At 47.0% G+C, this 22,072-nt stretch overlaps 1 protein-coding gene across 5 annotated transcripts in view; it reads left to right on the top strand.

Moving 5' to 3' along the window:
• MKNK1 (MAPK interacting serine/threonine kinase 1) overlaps positions 1-22,072 on the top strand; it is a 42,852-nt gene that overhangs the window by 8,600 nt on the left and 12,180 nt on the right. For 3 of the 5 annotated variants that reach the window (XR_015726237.1, XM_045799634.2, XM_045799636.2), the window contains exons 2-9: positions 1,421-1,578; positions 7,745-7,851; positions 10,032-10,133; positions 12,239-12,336; positions 13,795-13,874; positions 15,425-15,498; positions 18,054-18,158; positions 21,334-21,389. Coding sequence is in view for 4 of the 5 variants with exons in the window: in XM_045799634.2 (XP_045655590.1) it covers positions 7,836-7,851; positions 10,032-10,133; positions 12,239-12,336; positions 13,795-13,874; positions 15,425-15,498; positions 18,054-18,158; positions 21,334-21,389 (531 nt within the window). In the remaining variant the exon portion in view is untranslated. Of the gene's footprint in view, positions 1-1,420; positions 1,579-6,696; positions 6,768-7,744; positions 7,852-10,031; positions 10,134-12,238; positions 12,337-13,794; positions 13,875-15,424; positions 15,499-18,053; positions 18,159-21,333; positions 21,390-22,072 lie in introns of all 5 variants that reach the window. The other 2 variants (XM_045799635.2, XM_045799638.2) reach the window with 2 other exon arrangements.

The raw sequence follows: 22,072 nt of genomic DNA, 5'->3' as shown, positions 1-22,072 counted from the left end.
CCACTTTCAGTAATTCGTGAGGGGCCCTGAAGGATGAATAGGTAGGTGTTCTTTTCGAGAAGCAGCATACCAGGCTGAGGGAAAGAATGACCGTGTGAGCATTTGGAACTACGAGGTTAGAGGAGAAAGAGACAGTGGAAATGATTCAAATGATCTGTGGCTGGGCAGCTGGAAGGGTGATATAATCTGACAGAGAAGAAGGGAAAGGAGGAAGGATGGGGGTTGGGACAAGTTGAGTTTGGGACACATGATCTGAGGTCATGGTGAAACATATCCAGCTTCCGGTTAGAAAACCATTTTAGAAATGTTAGCACGAGGGCCCAGAATTCAGATTTTTTTTTTTTTCAAGATTTTATTCATTCATTTGAGAGACACAGAAAGAGCATGAGTAGGAGGAGAGGGAGAGGGAGAGGGACCAGCAGATTCCCCAGTGAGCATGGAACCTGCACACACAATGCGAGGCTCCATCCCAGGACCCTGAGATCATGACCTGAGCCAAAGTCAGACGCTTAACTGATTGAGCCACCCAGGCGCCCCAGAACTCAGATTTAAACTGCACGTTCAGAGCTTTTCCACTGGGAAAAGGGGAAATAGATACTCATTTTGTAGAGAAATTAGCAAATCAGCTTTGACATATGACAGCTAGAGTTGCAAGATTGAAAATTGCAATGGACATATAGAAAATGAAGTTATCACATGGAAAACTAGCAATAATTATGCATTGGGCCTAAAACTTTGTTCGTGTTTATACCACCTGCTGCTTTTAGCATCTACTTTATCTTTCCGCTTCTGTTGCCTCCTGCCTGTGAAACCTGGACCTGGCCACTAAGAGATGGAGCCAGAGTTCATTCATCTCTAAAAACGTAGATGACAGGCGTGCCTGGGTGGCTCAGTCAGTTAAGCGTCTGCCTTTGGCTGAGGTCATGATCCCAGGGTCCTGGGATTGAGCCCTGCATTGTGGGGCTCCTTGTTCAGTGAGAAGCCTGCTTCTTCCTCTCCCTCTGCCCCTCCCCCTGCTTATGAATGTGCACGCACACGCTCTCTCTTTCTCTCAAATAAATAAAATCTTTAAATAAAATAAAACCATGGGTGACAGAGAAGTGTCAGCTTTTGCCTTCCGCAGGGCACTCCTCAGTGAACAGAGCTGTCCAGCTCTGTCCTCCAGGTCCAGGTCTGGTCTCCCACAGCGGAAACAGAATCTGAAAACTTTTACTCAGACCCTCATTAAATCTTCAAATGTTTAGTGTTGGCATTTCAAATGCTCAAATGCCTGATTTTAAAGACGGGAAATCTGTGATGGTCTTGTATATATCTACTTACTGGTATAATGCATAAGTTTGGGGGACACATAAGGTAATCTTTATCTTCGCGGGTCATTTTAAAGAAGTCAGATTTTTATAATCTTTTCTATTTCTGCCAGATGAAGCAAAAGCCAGTGGGGAAGTGAAGAATGCCTGCTCCCTCCAGAGACTATTGAAACACTTCCTGTCGCTGGAAGACAGCAGCCCCCCCGACAGGAGCATTATTTCATTATTTCATTTCAGTTTACAGAGGATTTACTTCTCAGAAGTTGGCAAGGTAAGAATGGATGTACATTTTGCTTAACCTTTTAGATTGCTTTGGGTTGAAATTATCTGATACTTCCAGAGAAGAAGGTGCGAGATTTCGGTATTCATTGGGCAGCTAGGATTAGCTGGGCTGCCTGTGCGTGCCTAAGACAGTTACACAGTAGGGACGAGCACATTTCTTCCAGAATACAATGGCAGAGAAGGTCATAAGGAAAATCGTGCAGTAAGTAAAACATATTTATTTACTTGTAATTATAAAAGTTAAACAACTGTGCCATAAATTACAAAATCAAATACAACAGAGGTATGAAAAGTACAATTCTGTACCCACCCAGTTTTGTTCTCCCAGAGTAACCATTGTTAATAATGGCTTGAGGTGTGTCTTTCCAGGTTTTTTTTTTTTAACTTGTCGTATTTGTGACATATGCGATGCTCCTTTGAAGTGTCCTTGAACGCCTGAGGCCCCATCATGCCTGGCGGGTTAGAAGTAATGCCTTTGTTGTAGATCGGGTCCGAGGAGGGTTGGGCGAGGATGGTTTGAGTCTGATCTGTGAGTTTTTATACTCCTTTGCTGCTGTGTGTCACCCTTCTTCATCTGAAGCTTCCCAGTGACACACCGTCTTCCCCTCTCCCCATTCCCAACCAGCTTCCCTTCCTGAACTCCCCCTTCTCTGATGGTCACTGCTCTTATGGTTACCGGACTTTGGTTCATAAACATATATCGAGGTCTCCCTCTGTGCTGGCTCCCTGCTGGGAGAGGGGACAGAGAGATAATAGGCCCCATCCCTTCCTTCAAAGAGGGTAGGCATCTCTGACTCCTGTACCATCTCCAGTCGCTTGGCAGGACTAGGACCAGTTAGTCTCTGCGGCTTCACCCCTCGCCTCTTTCTCTTCCTTCCCATCCCTGCCTTAGTACAAGCCTTCCTTCCCTTCCTGCCAGCTGCAGCAGCCTCTCCTTGCTCTCCCAGTCCCCAGCCAGCTGCCAGTTGGTTCTGCACAACACGGGCCAGTTTCACAGCCCAGTCCCTCCCCACTGCCTAGAACCTGGTTCACAAGTGGGATCAGCGGACCTTGGGGGTCCTTGAAACCTTTCAGGGTATCTACCGGGTCAGGACTGTTTTTGTAATAGCACTAGATGTTCTTTGTTGTTGCAGAGCCACGTGGGTAGAACTGCCGGTGCTTTAACACGAGTCAGGGCAGTGGCTCAGAACCGTCCTGCAGTCATTGTGTTCCTCATTGCTACACTCTCAGTTTTTTTAAAAAAGAGAATGTCCTGATGAAGAGGTAAAAATTGCTAATTTTAGTGAATCTCAACCATTGAGTACACGTCTTTTTAATATTCTGTGTGACAAAGTGGAAATGCTCATGCAGCACTTGTGTGCATTCCGAAGCATAGTGGTTGTCTCAACGAAGAGCATTTATGGGATTGTTTGAAATACAAGCCGAACTAGCCACTGTTCATTTTTACTTGAAAGAATGACTGAGGCTTGGTGAGGCTGCTTAGCAGATAGGGACCAGATGTTGGTGGGCCTTGTGGCCACATTAATAAGCTTGGGTGATCTGACTTCAGCCTGCCTTTTTCAGCTGTTTATATTGTCCTGCTCACGCAAACACAGTCCTTCACTCTTGCTTGCTCTTTCTAAAGCACACACTTCCTTTACCCGCTCCGTCCTTCCTCTGATCATTCCTGCCACCAGGAGATGTGGTGACAGCTCTGAAGGCTGCGGTGATCCCAGAGTCAGAACAGAGAAAGAAGATGGGCCTGACTCCAGACCTTTTCCCTCTGGAAATCTTGCTATCCCAGCCCTGTTTGAGGCCTGTTGGAAATCACCACCCTGCCCGCACCCTAGTGGGCCTCGGAGTGCCCACTCTCACTGCAGTTGAGTGAGATACTGCAGTCTGCCTAAAGCTGGCCAGCCTCACTACACACAGCACTCGTGGGGAAAACCTGCGAAATGGCCCAGCCCATTGGAATCACACTCACAGACTGTCCTTTGAGTGAGCTGATTGCTCGTGTGGCTCCTTTCATCCATCGTGCCTTAAATTCGACTAGCTTCTGTTTGAGTGTACTTTTTCCTTGACCTTGTTCCCTATTAGTAATGATACCATCAGAAAGGACACCAACCAATTAATAGGTCAGATAGAAGAAGAATGTAGCCTTGTACTTGATACCAGAACTGCCATGAAATAAAGTGGTTGGACTGGTTTGTCGCTCATCCTCCATAATATAATGAAACACAAAATACAAAGTTATCTCCAAGTAAGACAAAGAAGCTTCTGATAAATCAGATTCGGATTAATATAACAATGATAATGTGGTGATAATGCCTTTGTATTTGTGTAAGCTAGAGCAGGGCTGCCCAGCCTTTTTGACATCATAGCACACACAGAAAATGATATTCCTCAGCCCGGTGAGGGGATCCATATCTCATTCACAGCACATCAGTAGGGAAGCTCTGTGCTAAGGCTTCTAAATAAAAGCATTCTTATTGGCACCTGGCTAACTCTGACTGGCTACCCCTCCTGCCTTTCAGCATGAATGCCTCAATATAATATTGATAATATTTGATATATGAAATAATATTAAATATACTACTGATAACCTAATAGTTAAAAGCTTGAATTTTAAGCCAGTCTGTCTAGATTTAAATCCCAGCTCTGCCACTTACTAGCCATGTGACCCTGGGCAAGTTAATTACTTAATCTCTTTGTACCTCAATTTCTTCATCTGTAAAATGAAGATAATAATTATTCTTATCTCATAGAGTTGTGAAGATGAAAGAAGTTAGGATATGTCAGATGTGTTTATAAAATGCATGGGACATTGCTGGCGTCTGGAGCACCGTGTCAGTGTGTGTGCTGTGGCTAGTAGCCATGCGCGCTGTGGCTGCTAGTACCAGGCCTTCAGAGAAGTAAACGTCTCATTGCCTCCTGCTCCACCTCACATTTCTCAGTCTTGGCTTTTCCTTAAGAGTGTCCGCCCCCTTCCTTTCATTTTGTTTGGGGGCCTCCACCCGCTGGCCACCGAGGAGGCGACACAACGGATAATTGTACTCATCAGCTTGTTCTCACCGCTGTTCCTTCTCTGGAAAACCCTTGTGACTGAGGGAAATAACTCTTACTGGTTGGGAAAAGGAGTGAACCATAGACTTTGAAAAGAACTCTCGAGTACTCGGGAGAAGAGCATGAACTACATTTGCTGAGCTGAGTTAGCCAGCAAAGTCGTCTTCTTAGGGGGAAAGTGACCATCTTGGGTATCACGTGCCAGATGCAGGAGCTGCTCGGTTCTCTATAGGCTCCACCAAAACGTGGAGAACAGATCCGCTGCTTTCGGGGGCAGTGTGGCTCATAAGACTCTTTGGAGAAGTGACAGTTCTTTCAGAGGTGGGCCTTGGGGTCACCCATGGGGAGAACAGTGGATGAAGGGTACTTACCTGTCAGGAGTATCTGTTGCTGTTGCAGTCCCACCAGGTGAGACTTCTTGGCCCCACCTCAACGGCTCTGGGAGTTCTCTCGAATTCACACTGACCGGCCATGCTGCCTCTCTTCAGGCTTAACACACGCTCTTTCTCTGTCCTTCTCCCCAGGCCCCACCCTGGCCAGTTCCCACTCATCCTTCAGACAGCAGCTTAGCTGTCCCTTCCTCTAGTTACTAAACTGAATTTGATGCCTGTCTTCTGCTCCACAGCACCTGGTACCTGCCTGTCACACGGCACTTGTCCCACTCTACTGAAATTGCTTTGTATGTCAGTGGATTCAAATTCCTAAGGACAGAGACTATGTCTTCTCTTGTATTCTTTCTGTCTAGCGCTGGACAATCCATAGGTGCCAGTAAATACAGTACGTGTTGAATGAGTAAGTCAACAGTACTTTCACATCGTGTCTTCTTTGACCCTCACCACAGCCTCGTGGTGCAGGCTGCCCAGGCCTCCCTCTGACCTCTCTCGGTGTATGAAGAAACTGATACTTAGAGAAGCTTAGCAAGCTGCCAGAGCACACATGATGGTGGGGAGCCAGGATTTAAACCGGTATCTTGCAGGCTCAAATGTTCATTACATCATTTTGTTTTTCCATGAAATTTTTCCTTTAAAAAAAAATAGCATTTACAAATATAAAATTAAAATAGTGTTTGTTGTTCTCAAGGCACCAATATTCCTGAAACGTTTCTTCCTCACTGAATGCTGAATTTCAGTACAGAGAAATCTATTTACGATTTTAAATACTGTATAATCGGATTCTAAATTCCAGTGTGTATTGGAGAAAAATGATTGTGTGTTTTATGGAAAATAAAACTTGGCTAAAACAATAATAGCATTAAAAAGTAACACACTTCATTGTATAAAATTTGGAGAATGCTGAAAAATAGAGAGCAGAAAAAAAAAATCACCCCATCACACAGAGAAAACTACCATAGATTAGAAATATCCTGGACATGAAGGGCAGCATTGAGCTTGAATCCCAGTAAAACCACTAAGTAGATGTTTGGTGTTTGGTAGATTGTTTAACCTCTGAGCCTTGGTCTCCTCACCTAAAATATAACAAAATATTTACCTTGTGGGATTATTGTAAGAATTAGGATTATTGTATGTAAAATATATAGCACAGTGCCTGGCGTATACTAGGCGCTCTTTCAAATTGTAGTCATGTTAACATTTTTGTGTATTTCTATCTAGTCTGTCTACATACCTGTGCATACACATAATTTTTTAGATGTATTCATTTATTTTAGAGAGGGAGAAAGAGCGAGCAGGGCGGGGAGGGGCAGAGGGAGAGAGAAAATCCCCAGCAAACTCCCTGCTGAGCATGGAGCCCAATGTGGGGCTCGATCTCACGACCCTGAAATCATGGCCTGAGCCGCAATCAAGAGTCAGACACTTAACCACTGAGCCTTCCAGGCGCCCCATACCCATATGTTTTTCTTGCACATTTTATCAAATATGTCATTGGGTCCTCACAGGTTGCTGGAAAGGGCAGATATTATTTTAAAACCTGTTCTGTAGACGAGGAGGCTGAGACTCTAAGAGGCAGAGTAATTTGGCACAGCCTTAGTGCTATGTCTGGTAACGTCCGAGCCGGGACTTTCACTTTGGTCTCCTGATGCCAAGCTCATGTCGTTCCCTGTCAACAGTGTACTGCTTCTCCAGCTTCACCTCCACCAGTACACGGATGGTAGACCACCGAGCCCTGACCAAGGGGAAGGTAAGGGCTGGAGGCAGTAGAAGTACTGGGAGCCTTCATACCAGTTGGAGTCTGTCTGAAAACTTAGAAGAAGTGCTCATTTCCTCCTCTGAAATCATGAACACATTGCCTAATCCTCTAGCAGAAACCAGGCTTCTGGCTAGAGAGTCAAGAACCTTCTGGGCCACAGGTCTTTGTCTTAGGAGGAGTTTGTCAGAGAACTCATAGAACTGAATAGCTTCACCCTGCACAGTCTGTAGGGCAGAGGTGAACCCACATTTCTTTCAGTGCATGCACCTGTTGCTTAAAGGGCCTGGGTGATGTGCACTGCGCCTACCACTATGTGCGTCATTTCCTATCATTTCATTTCAGTGCACATTTTCTGATGGTTGATATGTATCTGACACTGTGCCGTGGCTCGTAGGAGATGCAGAGACGAACAGGCAACAGTCCTGGGGAGAGAGAGCTCCAGGCCAAATCCCGTCAGTGCTGTAATAGAACTTCTAGCGGGGTGTCTGGGAACAGAGGAGGAGCGCTGTTAGTTCTGTGCAGTAAAGCCATCCATTTGTCTGGTACCTAACTGATTTCCAAAGTGTTCGTACAAACTGAACTCATTCAAAGAGGTGAAGACTTTGGAGGTGGGGGGAGCGGAGACTTTTGAGCCAGGTTGTAGTGGCTGAGAGGAAGCTCTGGCCAAGGGAAGAAGGTGAGCCAAGGACCCGTGTGATTGTGGAGACTTACACCCCGAGGAAGCTTTCATCCAGTGTTTGCGTGCTTAATAAATTAAGGTCCCACAGACCCCGCCAATGGACTGTCTGCGATAGAATAGAGATCGTGGACAGGCTCCAGATGGGGACCCTAGCAGCCCCTTGGTAAGATTATGACACCTCTCCCTCTCCCCTCCCCCGATGTAAACAGGGAAGTTAAGCATTTTTTTTTTTTTTGGTGTTTTTTTTTTTTTTTCACTTCACTGCCTTCCTACATTTTTTTCTTCCTAGTTTCAAAAACAACTCTCCTTCAACAAGTTCTGTTTCCAAGGAAAGTCTTAACCATTTGTCCCTTCTGGCGTACCCTCTTCCATTGAAATCCATGCAGAATAGACCAGGTACTCTATCTTTTTGTGTGTGAAGCCATAAAATCTAATATTGAGTATGCGGCGGTGCCCAGAGGTATGATTCTTCCACAAGAGGCTCCCTCAGCCCTGCCGTGGTAAAAACCAAGTATAAATTGCCGCTAACAAGGTTTTCTAGCTAGAGTCGTAAGTATGTCGGAGCATCCCCTGTGAATTATAATGCTGCCAGCTCTCTTGCTGCCCCTCTGCATTGCCTGCCTTTTGGCTGTTTTGCTTGTCCTTAGGCCCTCCGTCCGAGTGCAGGCAGAGGAAGGAGAAAGAGAAGGGAATCCGAAACTGGCCCTCTCTGCACTTGCCTCGTGGCACTGATAAGAAAACGGATTGACCCTGGCCTGCACACAAGGGCAGGGCGAGAGGGACAGCAGCCCCTCCTCCTCTGCCTGCTGTCCCAGCGGCCATTGCGACTCCCTGGGCTCCTAAAGAGCCCTCTGGGTTTCATTTTCTGTAGAATTTCTCACTGTGGTAGCTTTTTCCCTTTAACTTACCTTGGTGAGGGTGGACGTCGGGTGCTGATGTTTAAGTTGGATTCTTTGAATTCATAGTGGGTTGCCGTCCCCAGATAGATCTTGTGCTTGAAACTGTTGGCCAAAGTAATATTGTGAGATCCTCTGTGGATTCCTTTTATCCACGTGTTTATCTGTTCTCTAAAGTATAATTGAAAATCTGCTGTCATTAGATACCAAAATGGGAGGAATAATGCACCTAAACTGAGCTGTCAGACACTTGGCGGCCTAACCATGCTTTCCCGATTACGGTGTGGAAAGTGCCATCGTTCTGTGTGCTCTCTCCTAATGGCTGTTGTGTACTTGTTTCTGAGAACAATGTGCAGACGTGCATTGGCCCTAATCAATCTTCCTGAGCAGACTTGCCATTTTTCTGACTGCGTTCAGCCGGGGTCCTCTGAGAAGAAAGTGGGCCTTTCCCCCTCAATGGGCAAAGAGCCAGCTTCCATTTCAAAATCTCTTAGAAAAAAGAAAAAAATCCAACAAGCCAGAGCCTGTGTTTATTGAAGGTTGGTCTAAAAGTCTCTCTCACTGAATGCCCCACCAGCACCCGAGTGCCTCTATTTTAGAAGGATGTAAAGGTTTAATCACCCTGGTGGGGATTTAGGCCCAGAGACTTCAGAGAAATCTTATTATTTCTAACTGCAGGCAAAGAGTATTAAGGCTCCACTCTGGATCAGGGGCATGACATGTTCTATAAGTAATTTATCTTTAACAGGGGAAGGCCCTTACTAGAGTGTCTTAGAAACAGTGCCCTGATTGGGCCCTAGTTCCCTGTTCTTCCTTTCTCTTTCCCCCTCTCAGTCTCCTGCTTATTCTTTCCGTCCCTACCCTTTGCTGCCTGGTATGCGCAGTGTTGAAATGTCTGCCTCACAAATCCACCCTTTAACATGGCGAGCCTCCCTTTAACTGCTGTCCGGTGAGAGATAATAATGTTTTTGCAATAAATGACCTCATCCAGCAGCCCAGTGTAGACCTGTCAACTGCAGACTTCTCAGACTTCTGAATAGACCCTAACTGCATCCTCCCAAATAAGGAGCTGAGGGGAAGGGGAGAGGATACTCAGGGTTCCACAGGTACTCAGGTCTGTGTTCCTAGACATGAAGTAATTTAGGGCCATCCTCAAAGCCATCCCCTGCCCTGTTGCACCTCCAGAAGCAACTCCACTGAAGGCCTGTGAACCCCTGTTCACACTCAGACATCACTCAGACATCACTGAGCATATGATTTCATTTGCATGGGCCCCTCCCAAGACCACGACCTTGCTTAGCTCTCTGGGGCCCGCCTTTCTGGTGCTGAGGCAGGAGGACATCACAGGTGGGGTTCTGCTTATGGATTCATTGTTTTGTTGGGAACTACAGTTTGACTGGTGGCAGATCTAAATCCATGTACTAATGAGCTTGGTTAAAGCAGGCTCTGCTATCCTCTTTTAATCTAGCCTGTCTGTCTGAGTTCCTTTCCACAGTTAATGATCTCCAATAATGGCTTTGCCTTTAGTTTTGCCTCCTGGGTCAGACAAATCAATAGTCCTCACAGATATTTAAAAACCATCAGTGCAAAGCTCCTGGGTTCCCTCCCCCTTTTTCCCTTCTGGGTGAACTTATGGCTTGATCAGTCTAGTGATATTTTCCTTCATCTCTTTTCTCCCAGAGATGGGCAGCAGTGAACCCCTTCCCATCGCAGAGGGTGACAGGAGGAAAAAGAAGAAGCGGAAGGCCCGGGCCACTGACTCCTTACCAGGGAAGTTTGAAGGTTGGTCCCACGATTCCTCAGATCTGGGCCTGTGGCTCCCCAAGCACAGGAGGAGCATCCGGGTAGCCCCTAGGTCTCGATCAGAGCATGTGTCATCTGAGAGTCAGCTTGTGCTTATCCGTGTGGCAGGGATGACAGAGCTCTCAGATGGTACGCTCTGAATGGTTTCAGCACTTCATCGGGGGGCGGGGAGGGCAAGGTAGAAAGACCAATATGTCAGACTTGTATACGGAGTGAGATTGCTTAGTGCAGTTCGGCCTTTTTCTGATGTGATCTTTGTCCCAGCTGTTCCTGGAGGGGCTGTGGAAAGGTAGAACGACCATGTAAAAGGATGAGAGAACACCAAGGGCCATGGTTCCAAATGAAAGTTAAACCTTCTAGAAGCAGAGGAGTTGACTCCTAGAGATCACAGCTACTTGTGCTATATGAGTTTGACTCCATTTTAAGGGTGCATGCTGTGTTCAGGGGATGCGATGTTGGATATCAAAGATTTTGAACACCGTGTGAGGCATAGGCTCAGTGCTGGTCCTGTCATCGCTGGGCATGCGATGGCGTGAAGTGAATCATCAAACACTTCTGCAAGGGACTGAAGGGTCAGTAGCTACTCCAGGAGTGATGTGCCCCCTTCACCTATTGTGTTTCTTTCACTGTGAGACCTAAAATAGCTTCCCCTCATGGTCCCTCTTTCCAGCGTCACAGATAGACTAGTGAATTGATTGTTTTGTACAGTGGTTCTAATTACAAGCCCTTTATGAATCAGGGATATTGGACTTCCAACCACCAACCTATCCTGACATGCACAAAAGTGTAATACCAAAGTATCCATTGTGAGAGAAGCATGTCATTTAAAATACTTAGAGACAACAGTGTGCGTGCTTAGAAACAGCTGTAAGACCATGCCGTGTTGGACCCAGAAGGTACTTAGTGTAGGGTTTGTCTGTTTGTTTGTCTTTAACTTAAACAGTAGATATATGTGTAAAGGGGTAGAGGCATGGACAAAAGTCTCGAGGTTTTTAGAGTAGTTTCCAAATCAACAGGTCTTGCTCTTTCCGTGAACACGAGAGTATTTCCTGTTATTCGAGGGTGGCTTGTGCAATTGTAGGCCTCTCATGCTAGGAGTGATAAAATCTAATTTCATGGTTTAAAAGCGTTTTGCTCACCCTGTGGGTTTAAATGCTGGGCTGCCCCAGGAGGAAAAAACTGAAGAATGGAGGTCAAGGGAGGAGGAGGTCAGCTCGGCAGAGGCCATGATGGAGCTGTGGCTTCCTTTGAAAGGGACTCAGAGAGTCTATGCTATTTGCGAGCTTGGGCAGGTCACCTAAATGTTCTTTCACCCTAAGCCTATTACTCTGTTAGAACCGCCCTGAGTCAGCACCCTAAAAACCTCAAGGCGTCCGTTTGCATCCTACTTCTGTCTCCTGTTTCCTGTGGGTGACTTCTGGAAACTTCCCAGAAACCTCCAGTGACTTCTGTGTGTGGTATACAATAACACAGTGCTTCATTCCCCTTTGTGTCACCAGTGCCTAGGACATCTGGGCACAGAGCAGGTGCCCGACAAATGAGTAAATGAATAAATGATGTCCATTGAAATCACACTCCTTCTGTGAGGATCCCCTAGTTTCCCTACACAGATTTAACCTTTCCCTCCCCCTGCTTTTTTTTTTCTTTTTTTTTTACTGTGTCTTGTCCTTTTATGATAGTACTTACCACTGCCTGGTTTATTCTTGAGTCACTTGTCTGCATGTCTGTCTTCCCCACTGGGCTGTGACCCTCAAAGGGCAGGGACTGTATTATTCCTCACCCCGTCCCTATTATGAATTTATTATGTTGTTTGGCACATAGTAGGTGCTCAGGAAGCATGGGCCGAATTGAAACTCACTGACCTCATATCTAAAGTGAGGAACAGGAAGCCTTCGATGTGGTCTGGTTGTTGAGAAACTGAGTCCTGCAATGGCTGGGAGAGTTCCTTGTCACTGAGCGCTGCAGAGTCCATGTGTGCCCGTGCTCTCACACCAGGGAAGCTGAGTGACAGAAGCTCCTCTTTCCATCTGAGCTTGCAAAGGCGTGACTTATCTTGTTATTCCTCTCACCCATTTCACCTCTAGATATGTACAAGCTGACCTCTGAATTGCTTGGAGAGGGAGCCTATGCCAAAGTTCAAGGTGCTGTGAGCCTGCAGAATGGCAAAGAGTATGCTGTCAAAGTGAGTGTCTCATCTGGATGCCAGACTTGACTTCACAAACAGTCAGTCCTAGCTGGTCCCAAGCCAGATAAATTTTATATTCTGCAATATGGCAACTCAGTAAAAATGAGGGCTTCAAAGCGGTACTCACTGGATTCAACTCTTTGTTTCTGTACTTACTTGCCATGTGACATTGGGCAAGTTACTTAACATTTTTGTCCTTCGGTTTTCTTCTCTGTAAAATGGGTGTAATCACGGAAACTGTGGAGTATTGGTGTGGGGATAGAATGTGTGTAAAGTGCTTAGAACAATGCCTGGCTGATGGTAAACTGCTTCTTCTCATTCTGAAAAATGGAGTGAACTTCAGAAAGTAGACAACCAGATTTGGTATTAGAAGGCCTACCTGAATTTCTGTTTTACCAAACTACTACTTGACTTTGGGCAAGTCGCCGAACCTCCTTAAGCCTCAGTTCCCACATCTCTAAAATGAGGATAACAACGCCTGGCCTTCCTGTCTCAACAGAGAGGTTATGAAGATGAAAATAAAAATGAACTGGTAGAAGTAGAAACACTGCCAGTGGCACAATGCTCTAAAGTGATGTGCGGTATCATCATAATGAGGACTGAGCACTCAGCTCTGGGGCAGGAGGCTCCTTGTTGCATGAACCTGGGGTGGCTCACTCTGTCCCTCTGTGCTTCCATTTGCCGGCTCCACGTGGAGGAAGGGGTGGATCTGGAGCATTGGTTCTCAAAGTGTGGCTCCTGCACCAGCAGCATCGGCATTGCCTGGGAACTCGTCAGCAATATAAATTATCCGGCCCCATCCCAGACCTACTGAGTTAGAAACTAGGGGCGGGCCCAGCAATATGATTTTAGCCAGATCTCCAAGTGGTTCTGACACTTGCTGAAGTTTGGGAAGCCCTCACTTAGGGCTGTTTTGCATTCAGTGTGGATCAGAATCATCTGGAGAGCTAATAGCACAGAGACCCAGTTTCCTTGGTAGAGGATAGGGCCTCCCAAAGGGTGCATTCTCCGCAGAGCTGCCAGGGTGGAGTCTGGGCTGGGCCTTGGAGCTTTAGTTTCTCTCCACTGCATCCTCCATCCCCCTTGCTCTTCCTCCAACCCTGGAAGATCCTTCAGTGGAGGTTGTAAATCTCACCCTGGAGACAGGAAGAGATGCCCTTGAGGTGGGGCTGGGTAGAGGTAGCTCTTTATCTTCTTGCTGGCTGCCTCAGTGTCCCCATAGGCTTCCACGGTGTTTGGTTGGCCAGAGCCAAAATAGGCCCCAGCCAGGCTGGAAAGCCTCGGGTTGTCTCATGTGTTGCTGGCAGAGTCACAGTGCCTGTGTCACCAGGCCTACTCCACGCTTGTGCTTGAAGCTGGGTGTGGGCTGATTTGGGCCTTGCATTCTCCCAGAGGGCTCCTGCCGAGAGGTGTTTCGAGGTCAGGTGGGTATGACAGATTTTATTCTTTCCACAGATCATCGAAAAACAAGCAGGGCACAGCCGGAGTAGGGTATTCCGAGAGGTGGAGACGCTCTATCAGTGTCAGGGAAACAAGTGAGTACAGTCTTGGGTTACTGCTGCTTCTCTTGTGGGGATGCTTAGCTGCAGAAAAGGTCAGTTCTCACCACCTCCTGACCCCAGCGTGTAGCTCACACGCCTTGGCCACAGCTGTAGAGGATTCCTCCTGTCTTTCTGTGTTTAAAGACAGTGGGGAGAAGAGACGCAGCAGCGGCCTTTGCTTCTGTTCAGGCTGAAGTACTGTAACTAACAACCCAGGCAAGGTGGAAGAGCGATCCGACTGGGGCTGGGGAAGACGGGGTTCCCTCCTTCAAGTGCCCGTGGGAACAAGGTTGACCGAGTGTTGCCCGGTACACACCGTTGGGGCCCAGCTTTCGTGACTAGAGGAGGGCGAGGAGAGCTAGCATGAATACTTGCTGTGTTCCGTCCCCGGCATGTTAGCCTGTGTGCGGCCGCTGCTCGGCTCCGGAAGCCCGCTCTAGCCGTCTGCCGGCCAGCTGGGCCAAGGTGGTCTCCCGCCCCGCCTCAGCCGGCTCACCACCGGCTCCAAATGAGTGGTTCTCCCGAGGTGGCCTTAAATCAGGGTCACCTCTAAGACTCTGCTTCCCCCTCTCTCTCCCAGCACAGCAGGGTCAGCAGGGAGCCAGCGGCCAGGTATTGATGGCTTTGTCATTAAGCTTGGAGGGTGGGGGCTGCTGTTGATTTAACTCCAGGCGCTGCTTCTACAATCTTCTTTCAAATCAGGCCATTTTAGTCATCTTATTTGGACGCCTTCACACTAGTAAAAGCCTGGTGTCTCCCAAAGTGGTCAGCATTTTTTTATGAGGGACAGATTTTTATTTTCAGCCCTGCAGCTTCTGAGTTCAGCGTTAGAGCCTCTACTTGGTTTATTTCGTTCTTTGAAAGAAAAAAGCCCCCAACACCTCCGATATCCAGGCCGGTGGCTTCCCTCCTGAGTTACAAGACGACCTTGTTGGCAGAGCACGGTAATGCTGAGGCAGAGAGAGTGCTCACCGGGGAAGGCCACCAGTGCTACGGCGGCCGGGAACGCGGCCGTTTCATTAAGCAGCGCTTAGCAGTTAGGGTCTAGCGGTGCCCACGTTAGGCCCCAAGTCTATTTGACAGATGTTTCCATTTTCTCCAGGCAATGTAAATACTGCCCCGTGATTTATGGGCAAGAGGGAGGGCAAGTAATTATTTGCTGCTTGCCTCCAGGACACACACCTACTATTCAGTGTTATTAGCCTCAATTGCTTCCAGTCGGCTGCAGATTTTATTCAGTTTAATGTGACCGGGACTTTTTTATAACTCTACCTAGTGGGTTTTAGGGTTGGGGTTTGACAGCACAGACTTGGTGAAAACACCAGAGACTGAACATTATGGAAAGATAAGGTGACCTGAGTCTTGCTAACACCATTGGCTACTTCTCAAACATGGGTCTTTAATAAGCATTCTGATTTCAGGTTGATTTCTGCCCTGCTACAGGGCATTGTATATTTTTTTCATTGTATATTTGTAAGTGGGCTTTAATATATAATACCGTTTCCCTTTTTTCTCCCCTTTCCTCCGGTTTTTTTCTATTTAAGGAACATTTTGGAGCTGATTGAGTTCTTTGAAGATGACACAAGGTTTTACTTGGTCTTTGAGAAATTGCAAGGAGGTACTTACTGTTGAGTATGTGTTTGGACTTCTGATTAAGACCTGGGGTGGCGATCATCCATCATGAATCCCAGAGACTTCTAAAATGAGTCAAGCTAATAAAAAGGATGAAGGACTTAAAACTGCCCTTGATTTGGGAGAAGGGAGGCCGGAGGGAAGGATGATAATTAGCATTTTGCAGAACCTAGAATGTCACCTGTGTGGGTAGTCTATAAATGCCTTCTCATTATAATAGGGCTCATATATAGATACATTTAGTCATCAATTTATCCATTGTTTTGACGTGTTCACCATTTAAATTAATTATGGGGTGCAAATTCTTGCATACATTGTGAAGTCAGAAAGGCTCACCAGAGAAGAGGAGGGTCCCACGGCTTAGGATGTAGACCCAGGATAGAGAGGAGGCCTGAAGATCTGTATCCTTCAGATGGAAAGATGCCACTCTTGACCGTCACCACTGCTGCCATCATCCACACACATAATCACTGGAACGCGTATCGAAGTTGCTTTTCTGATGTAGAGATGGGGATAGGGCAGCCCTTGCCCTCACTGCCACTCACCCAGCCCGAGGACAGATTTGCAGGGTGAGGGTTAGGGAGGATATCTGGAGCTGAGTGGAGGGCCATGTGGAGGGGTTTGGTGGTTAAGGGCGCATGCTCTAGGAACCAACAAAGCAGGGTTTAAGTGTAGCTCCATCACTTACTAGCTGTGTGACCTTGGGCAAGTCACATAACCTTTCTAAATAGTGTTCTCATCTGTAAAATAAGGATAATGACAGCACCTACCTCTTTCGATAGCTCTGAAGATTCAGTGAAATCATTCTTGTGAAATGCTTGGCGCAGTGCCCTATAGACACTGAGAGTTCACTAAATATCAGCTATTAATATTATTAAAACAATCGGGTATGCTGAAGGCTATCTTACGAGTAAGATATTACTCTCTGTCTGCCCTTTTAACAAATTTGGAAACAAGAGACTCAGAGACTCAGTACAGTAGAGCAAACGTGAGACCTAGCTAGGAGCCAGTTATCTGGGAATGTTCTGTAGCATGCTGGGATCCTTTCATTGTTTCATCCGGCAAGTGAAAAATCTTTCACCACCTCCCCATGCCAAAAACCAGCAATAAGTAAATCTGTACCATTTTTTTAAAAGATGTATTTATTTATTTGAGAGAGAGCAGAGGGAAGGGCAGAAGGAGAGGGAGAGAGAGAATCTCAGGCAGACTCCACGCTGAGCGTAGAGCTCCATCCCAACAACCCTGAGATCATGACCTGAGCCAAAATCAAGAGTTGGACGCTTAACCAACTGAGCCAACCAGGCACCGCTGTGCCATTTTAAGATGCAGAGGTGACCCCTACAGCCCAGAAATGCTGACTTCCAGTCATGAGCCCAGAGCGAATGGAGCCAGGCCATGTTCACGCCCCTGCCCTGCCCACCAACACCAAGATGTTACATTTAAAATGCTGGGGGTCATCTGTAAACGTACTGCTTAGAGTGCAGTCCTGCTGAGGTCACAGCCGCTGCAGTAGCCAAGGAGATTGTGGTTGGTGCAGGGCAGCCCGTGCCCCCAGCAGTCAGACCACACATCCCGTTGAGGGGCAATCTGTACGAGTTCTAAGGCCAGTCTTACTGGGCTTAAGTCCTGATGCCTCCACTTACTGGTGTGTCATCTTAAGCAAGTTGCTTAGCCATTCTTGGCTTCAGGTTCCCCATCTATAAAATGGGGATGACTATATTTTGTACAGTTGTGGTGAGGCTAAGATAATCTGTCTTAAGACTGTTACATAGTGCCTGGCACATAGTCACTAATTCAATAAATGTTAGCCATTGCCAACAAGATAATAATATTATTAATAATAAATAGGAAAGTCAGAAGGAAAGCACTTTTTCCCCTCTTTCTAGACTTTCTAGACCTTTACATATCTGTTGAGGGTGTGGTGTTTCTGTTTGAAGGCTTGTGCTCTTGTTTGGATCTGAGATCAGATGCAGAGGAGGGTAAGTTCCTGTGGAGAGGCGCCCCCCCCCCCCAACCTTATGTGGATTCACCTTTAGTTCTTTCTTATTTCAGAAGCCAAATCTGCCTCAATGGCATTAATATTTTTGTCATGCAAATAGTTGTTTTTTCTCCCTCTGTGCTCATCATGGGAAGGTACAGAAGATGGGAGTCCAGTTCTGTGCAGTCCGGTCTTTTTTTTTTTTTTTTTTAAGATTTTCTTTATTCATTTGACACAGAGAGAGAGCATGCACAAGCAGGGGGAGCGGCAGGCAGCGGGGGAAGCAGGCTTCCTGCTGAGCAAGGAGCCCTATGTGGGACTCGATCCCAGGACCCTGAGATCATGCCCTGAGCCAAAGGCAGATGCTTAACCTACTAAGCCACCCCGGCGCCCCATGTTCAGTCCAGTTTTGTGCTGGTAGCTCCTCTGTGCCGGGTACCTCACCGGGTACCTGAATGAATAAGGCTGTGTCCCCAGCCCAAACTTGTGCAGAGTTGACCTCTGAGAAGTTTTACTTCCTAAGGCCCGAAAAGGCATACCTGTGTGTCTCTTCTGCTCCCCAGGCTCCATCCTGGCCCACATCCAGAAGCAGAAGCACTTCAATGAGCGAGAAGCCAGCCGAGTGGTGCGGGATGTGGCCGCTGCCCTTGACTTTCTGCACACCAAAGGTGAATCAAGCCTTTTTGCCTCAGTGATTGGGTTGGATTGGCCAGCCTCTGGGGACTGAGGGAGAGGGGCAGGCCAGGCAGAGAGCTAGGCCGGGAGCTGGTGTAGCTCACAGCCCCACCCGTGAGGGTGAGGGAGCGAGCCAGGATGGCGCTAGACTTCCAGTGTGGATGGTGGGTGCATGTGGCGCTAGTAAGAAGGGTAGAGACATAGGAGAAAAAGCAGGGAGGAGAAAAGTAAATTTCATGACGAGTAAGATGTATGAGTGTGTGGTTATGAATGATCTCCTTTTCCTGTCCTAGAAGCATGCAAGCCGCCATCATAATACTATTCTAGTGTAAATATTTGGGTGTTGCTTTTTCTAGTTTGTTTTTTTTTAACTCAGGACTCTGTGATCAAGACCTGAGTTGAGGTCAAGAGTCAGATATTTAACCGACTGAGCCACCTAGGCACCTCCTTTCTAGTCTTTTAAAATATGTCACCGGTATCTCTCTTTTCAAGATCAGCATGTTAGTGTGTATCTAGTTTTATATCTTGTTTCACGATAAATGGAAAATGCATTTTTCTACTAACATGGTTAAGTTTGAGGTCTCTTGAACAACATGATGGTAAATTGCAGGTTGCTGTTGTCCGAATTACAGTTCAGTTTACGGTCCCTTTATCTAGGAGTGATTGTTTAAGAACTTTTATAGTGAATTAAATCTTTTTACAAATTGTTTTTGTATTTCCATAAATATGTCTGACAATTGATTTTTAAAACGTGCCTAACAGCAGTGCCGTGGAAAAACAAATTCCAGCATTACCTTTTTACCAGCTATGTGCTCTCTCGGTAATGAGGTCTACCCGAGAGTTATGGTGAGAAGAGAGATAATTACGTCATCAACAGTAGCTAACGCTGCTCTGGTTAGCGTGCGGCACTGTTCTCTCTCACTTACGGAACCTTGCGGGTCTGTGTATGAATCGTGTATGTATAACACAGTTGGGGCACAGTGACCAGCACATAGTAGTTCTGCAGGAGTGTTCCTTCCTCTGCCCTGACCCCCCCCCAGCAGACAGAAAGCATTTTTATTCCTAATATTAATTCCCTTAAAATAAAGCCTTCTGTCTGGTGAGGGATGGGGGTGGATTGAATAACTGGTGACTTAGCTCTGCTCCCTTCCCCATTGTGGATATCGGCTGGCCACATAGGTTGTGAGCACCCAAGACCACTTGTAGGCGTGCTGGGCACGCATCCACCTTATGCCAGCAGCGCAGTGCAGACTGGGGGGCACGTGTGCAGGGTGTTCAGCCTCCCTGGCCCTACCTCGTTTCCTCCCGTGGCTGAAGGGAGATCTCCGCGCTGACAGTGGCCATGTGGGGCGCCTGACTTGCACACGGGACGAAAGTTCCTAGGAGGGGTGTCTGTACTTTCCCCAGCATGATGAATAGCACTACTTCTGTTTCTGAAAGCCGGGATGCATGCGGGTAACACCTGCTTGACAGAGATTTACAGCTGTTCCCCAAGCTGCCTCTGCAGGTTGCAAAACTGGGTCATGCTTTTTGCAAGACCCATACCTTAGAGGAGGGCAGAGGCAGTTTTGTTATTTATTTATTTATTTATTTATTTATTTATTTAGTAGAAGAAGGCACTAAAGGGAACAGAGCTGGTTGTGTTAGGAGTTCTGAAGGGCTTGCTAACATCTAGCCGACCAGCTGCCCGTGTGACTTGAAGTTGGGATGAAAAACAATTTCTAGCTGAACTTGGCTGTTTTCTAAATAACTTCACACTGGGAAGATGGATTGGGCAGGAATGGGCCAGCCCGGAAACAAGCACCACACTTTTAAATACTGGACACGCTGCAGCTTAACCTCTGGGAAATGAAGCAGAGTAGCTCGATGGCCGGTGCTCTCACAGAGGCAGGCCCATTATTCCGGCATGGCGCTCAGTTCTCAGGCTGGGGGACGACTGGGCCATCGGCACCTATTTGGAGAGCAAGGCTACATGTGTGGCTCGTGATCCTTCCGTGGGAGCACTTGCTGTAATGGAAAATATCTTTCACTTTTAGTGCAGCAAGCTGTAGCCCGACTCAATTTGTACAGCCTGGACTGAGTTGCTCTGGGTTCTCATTCAATTAGGTGACTGATGAAGTTACTTAGCCTGCTGGAGCTCAGGTTTTCCCTCCCTGGTGAAGTGCCTCGGGTGGGCTGGGCCTCGGCCTGGTAGTGGGGAATCGGAGGGCGGCCTGAGAAGTTGGTCATTGAGGGAGTTTAAGGAAAGCAGATTCTGCTTTTCCCTATGACTCCATGAATCCTCTGCTACTTTCCAGTACTTCTGAGCACTAGCTATTTGGCTCTTGCTCGAACCTTCCAGCCCTTCTGTCTCTGCATTGTGCATTCTGCAGGAGGAAAAAGGGATGGAGTTTCTGTGTCCACCATGCCCTATGAGTTGGTTCTCTGTCTCTGTCTTTGGTCAGAAGGTGGTTTTCCCCCAGGTGCCTTCTTGGCCAGGTCAGCAGCTTTTAACCCCTCATGGAGTCGGCTGCTGTCTGCAGTCTCCTTCAAGAGGTCTGGGCAAAATGCAGGGGAGGGAGGTGTCTCTTAAGAACAGCACCCTCGAGCCAAGGCAGTCCTTGCTGTCCTCCGGACAGGACTGTCTTGGACCTGCGGGGTGGGAGAGAAGGGGATCGGACAAGCTGTGGAAGATTTGTTAACTAACACGTGGTCCTCTGAACACGCAGGGAATCCCACGTAGGGAATCATTTTTTTTAAGTCAGCCACACAAGGAGAAGTGAGGTAGAGCAGCTTCCGCCCCCTAAGAGGCTCTTAAACAGGCACTGATTACTTCTGCATTGCGGTTCCAAGCATGGCCATGTGCGGAGCTCTTCACTCCGCTTCATACTAGGCTTCTTATTCTTGGTTGTCACTGCAGGGCTGAGAGGTAAGCTAGCTGGGATTCATTTAGACCCTCCTTATCCCTGCCCGGCTTCTAAAGCTTCGGCTTCCAAAGAACTTGCAGAATCAACTGTGCCTTTGGTTCATCTCTGGTTACTTCTGCCGTCTGCAGGTCGTTGACTTTTTAATGTACCATAATTGGGAATTAATCTGCGAACAACAGCATTTGGAAAAAATTAATTGTGTGTGGAATGTTTGATAATTATGTGCATATGTTAACCATTTCTTTGCTCTTTGTCATTTCAGGCATCGCTCATCGTGACCTAAAGCCGGAAAATATATTGTGTGAGTCTCCAGAAAAGGTACTTCGGGCTGACTTGTTGGGGGTCACAGTTTACACTGATGTGGGGAAGCCGCCTCTTCTTTCAGCTAGGCGTTAGCAGTTCTCTGGGCCGCAGGTACCAACCGCGCTGGTTATCATGGACACGTGAGAATGTTAGACCGAATGTGTAATGTTTCTGCATTCCAAGTCGGGTTAATCCCTGGCTCTTTTTTGCTTTTTATCAACAGTGTGATTGGCTTACACCTGAGAGTTTATAAAATACATGTGACCTGCACGAAATGTATGTTTTCTAGCCCGGTGCACTTGTCTTTAGAGCAGTTGGTGTGAGTCATAAACAACAACTCAATCTTCTGTGAAGCAAATCTTTGCCTAAAAAGGATGTTTATGCTATGGTAAAAGTGCCAGCGAGTGCCCACCACTTGAAGTCATAATTAGGAAGCAATTTCCTGAAAAGGGTTTCTGTTTCCATTTTTATTTCCAAAGGTGCCCGTTAAAAAGCAAACATGGATATTGGGTGTTAAACAGATGCAACCTATTTTAAACTTTACCTTACCCTACTACTAAATGGAAGCATCAGTACTTCCATAAGCATGTAAGAATTTGACAAATTCTGTGTTTGTTTGGAGGGATTGAGCAAAACCCTGGTGGTTTTGCTGGCGCACATTCATGGCTCTGTGTGTATGCATATGGGTGCGTATGTAT

This window comes from Ursus americanus, chromosome 12 (assembly GCF_024610735.1).
Source record: "Ursus americanus isolate L20-20 chromosome 12, mUrsAme1.1.p, whole genome shotgun sequence".
In the NCBI taxonomy this organism is placed as follows: domain Eukaryota; kingdom Metazoa; phylum Chordata; class Mammalia; order Carnivora; family Ursidae; genus Ursus; species Ursus americanus.
This window is presented reverse-complemented; position numbering and strand designations above follow the sequence as displayed.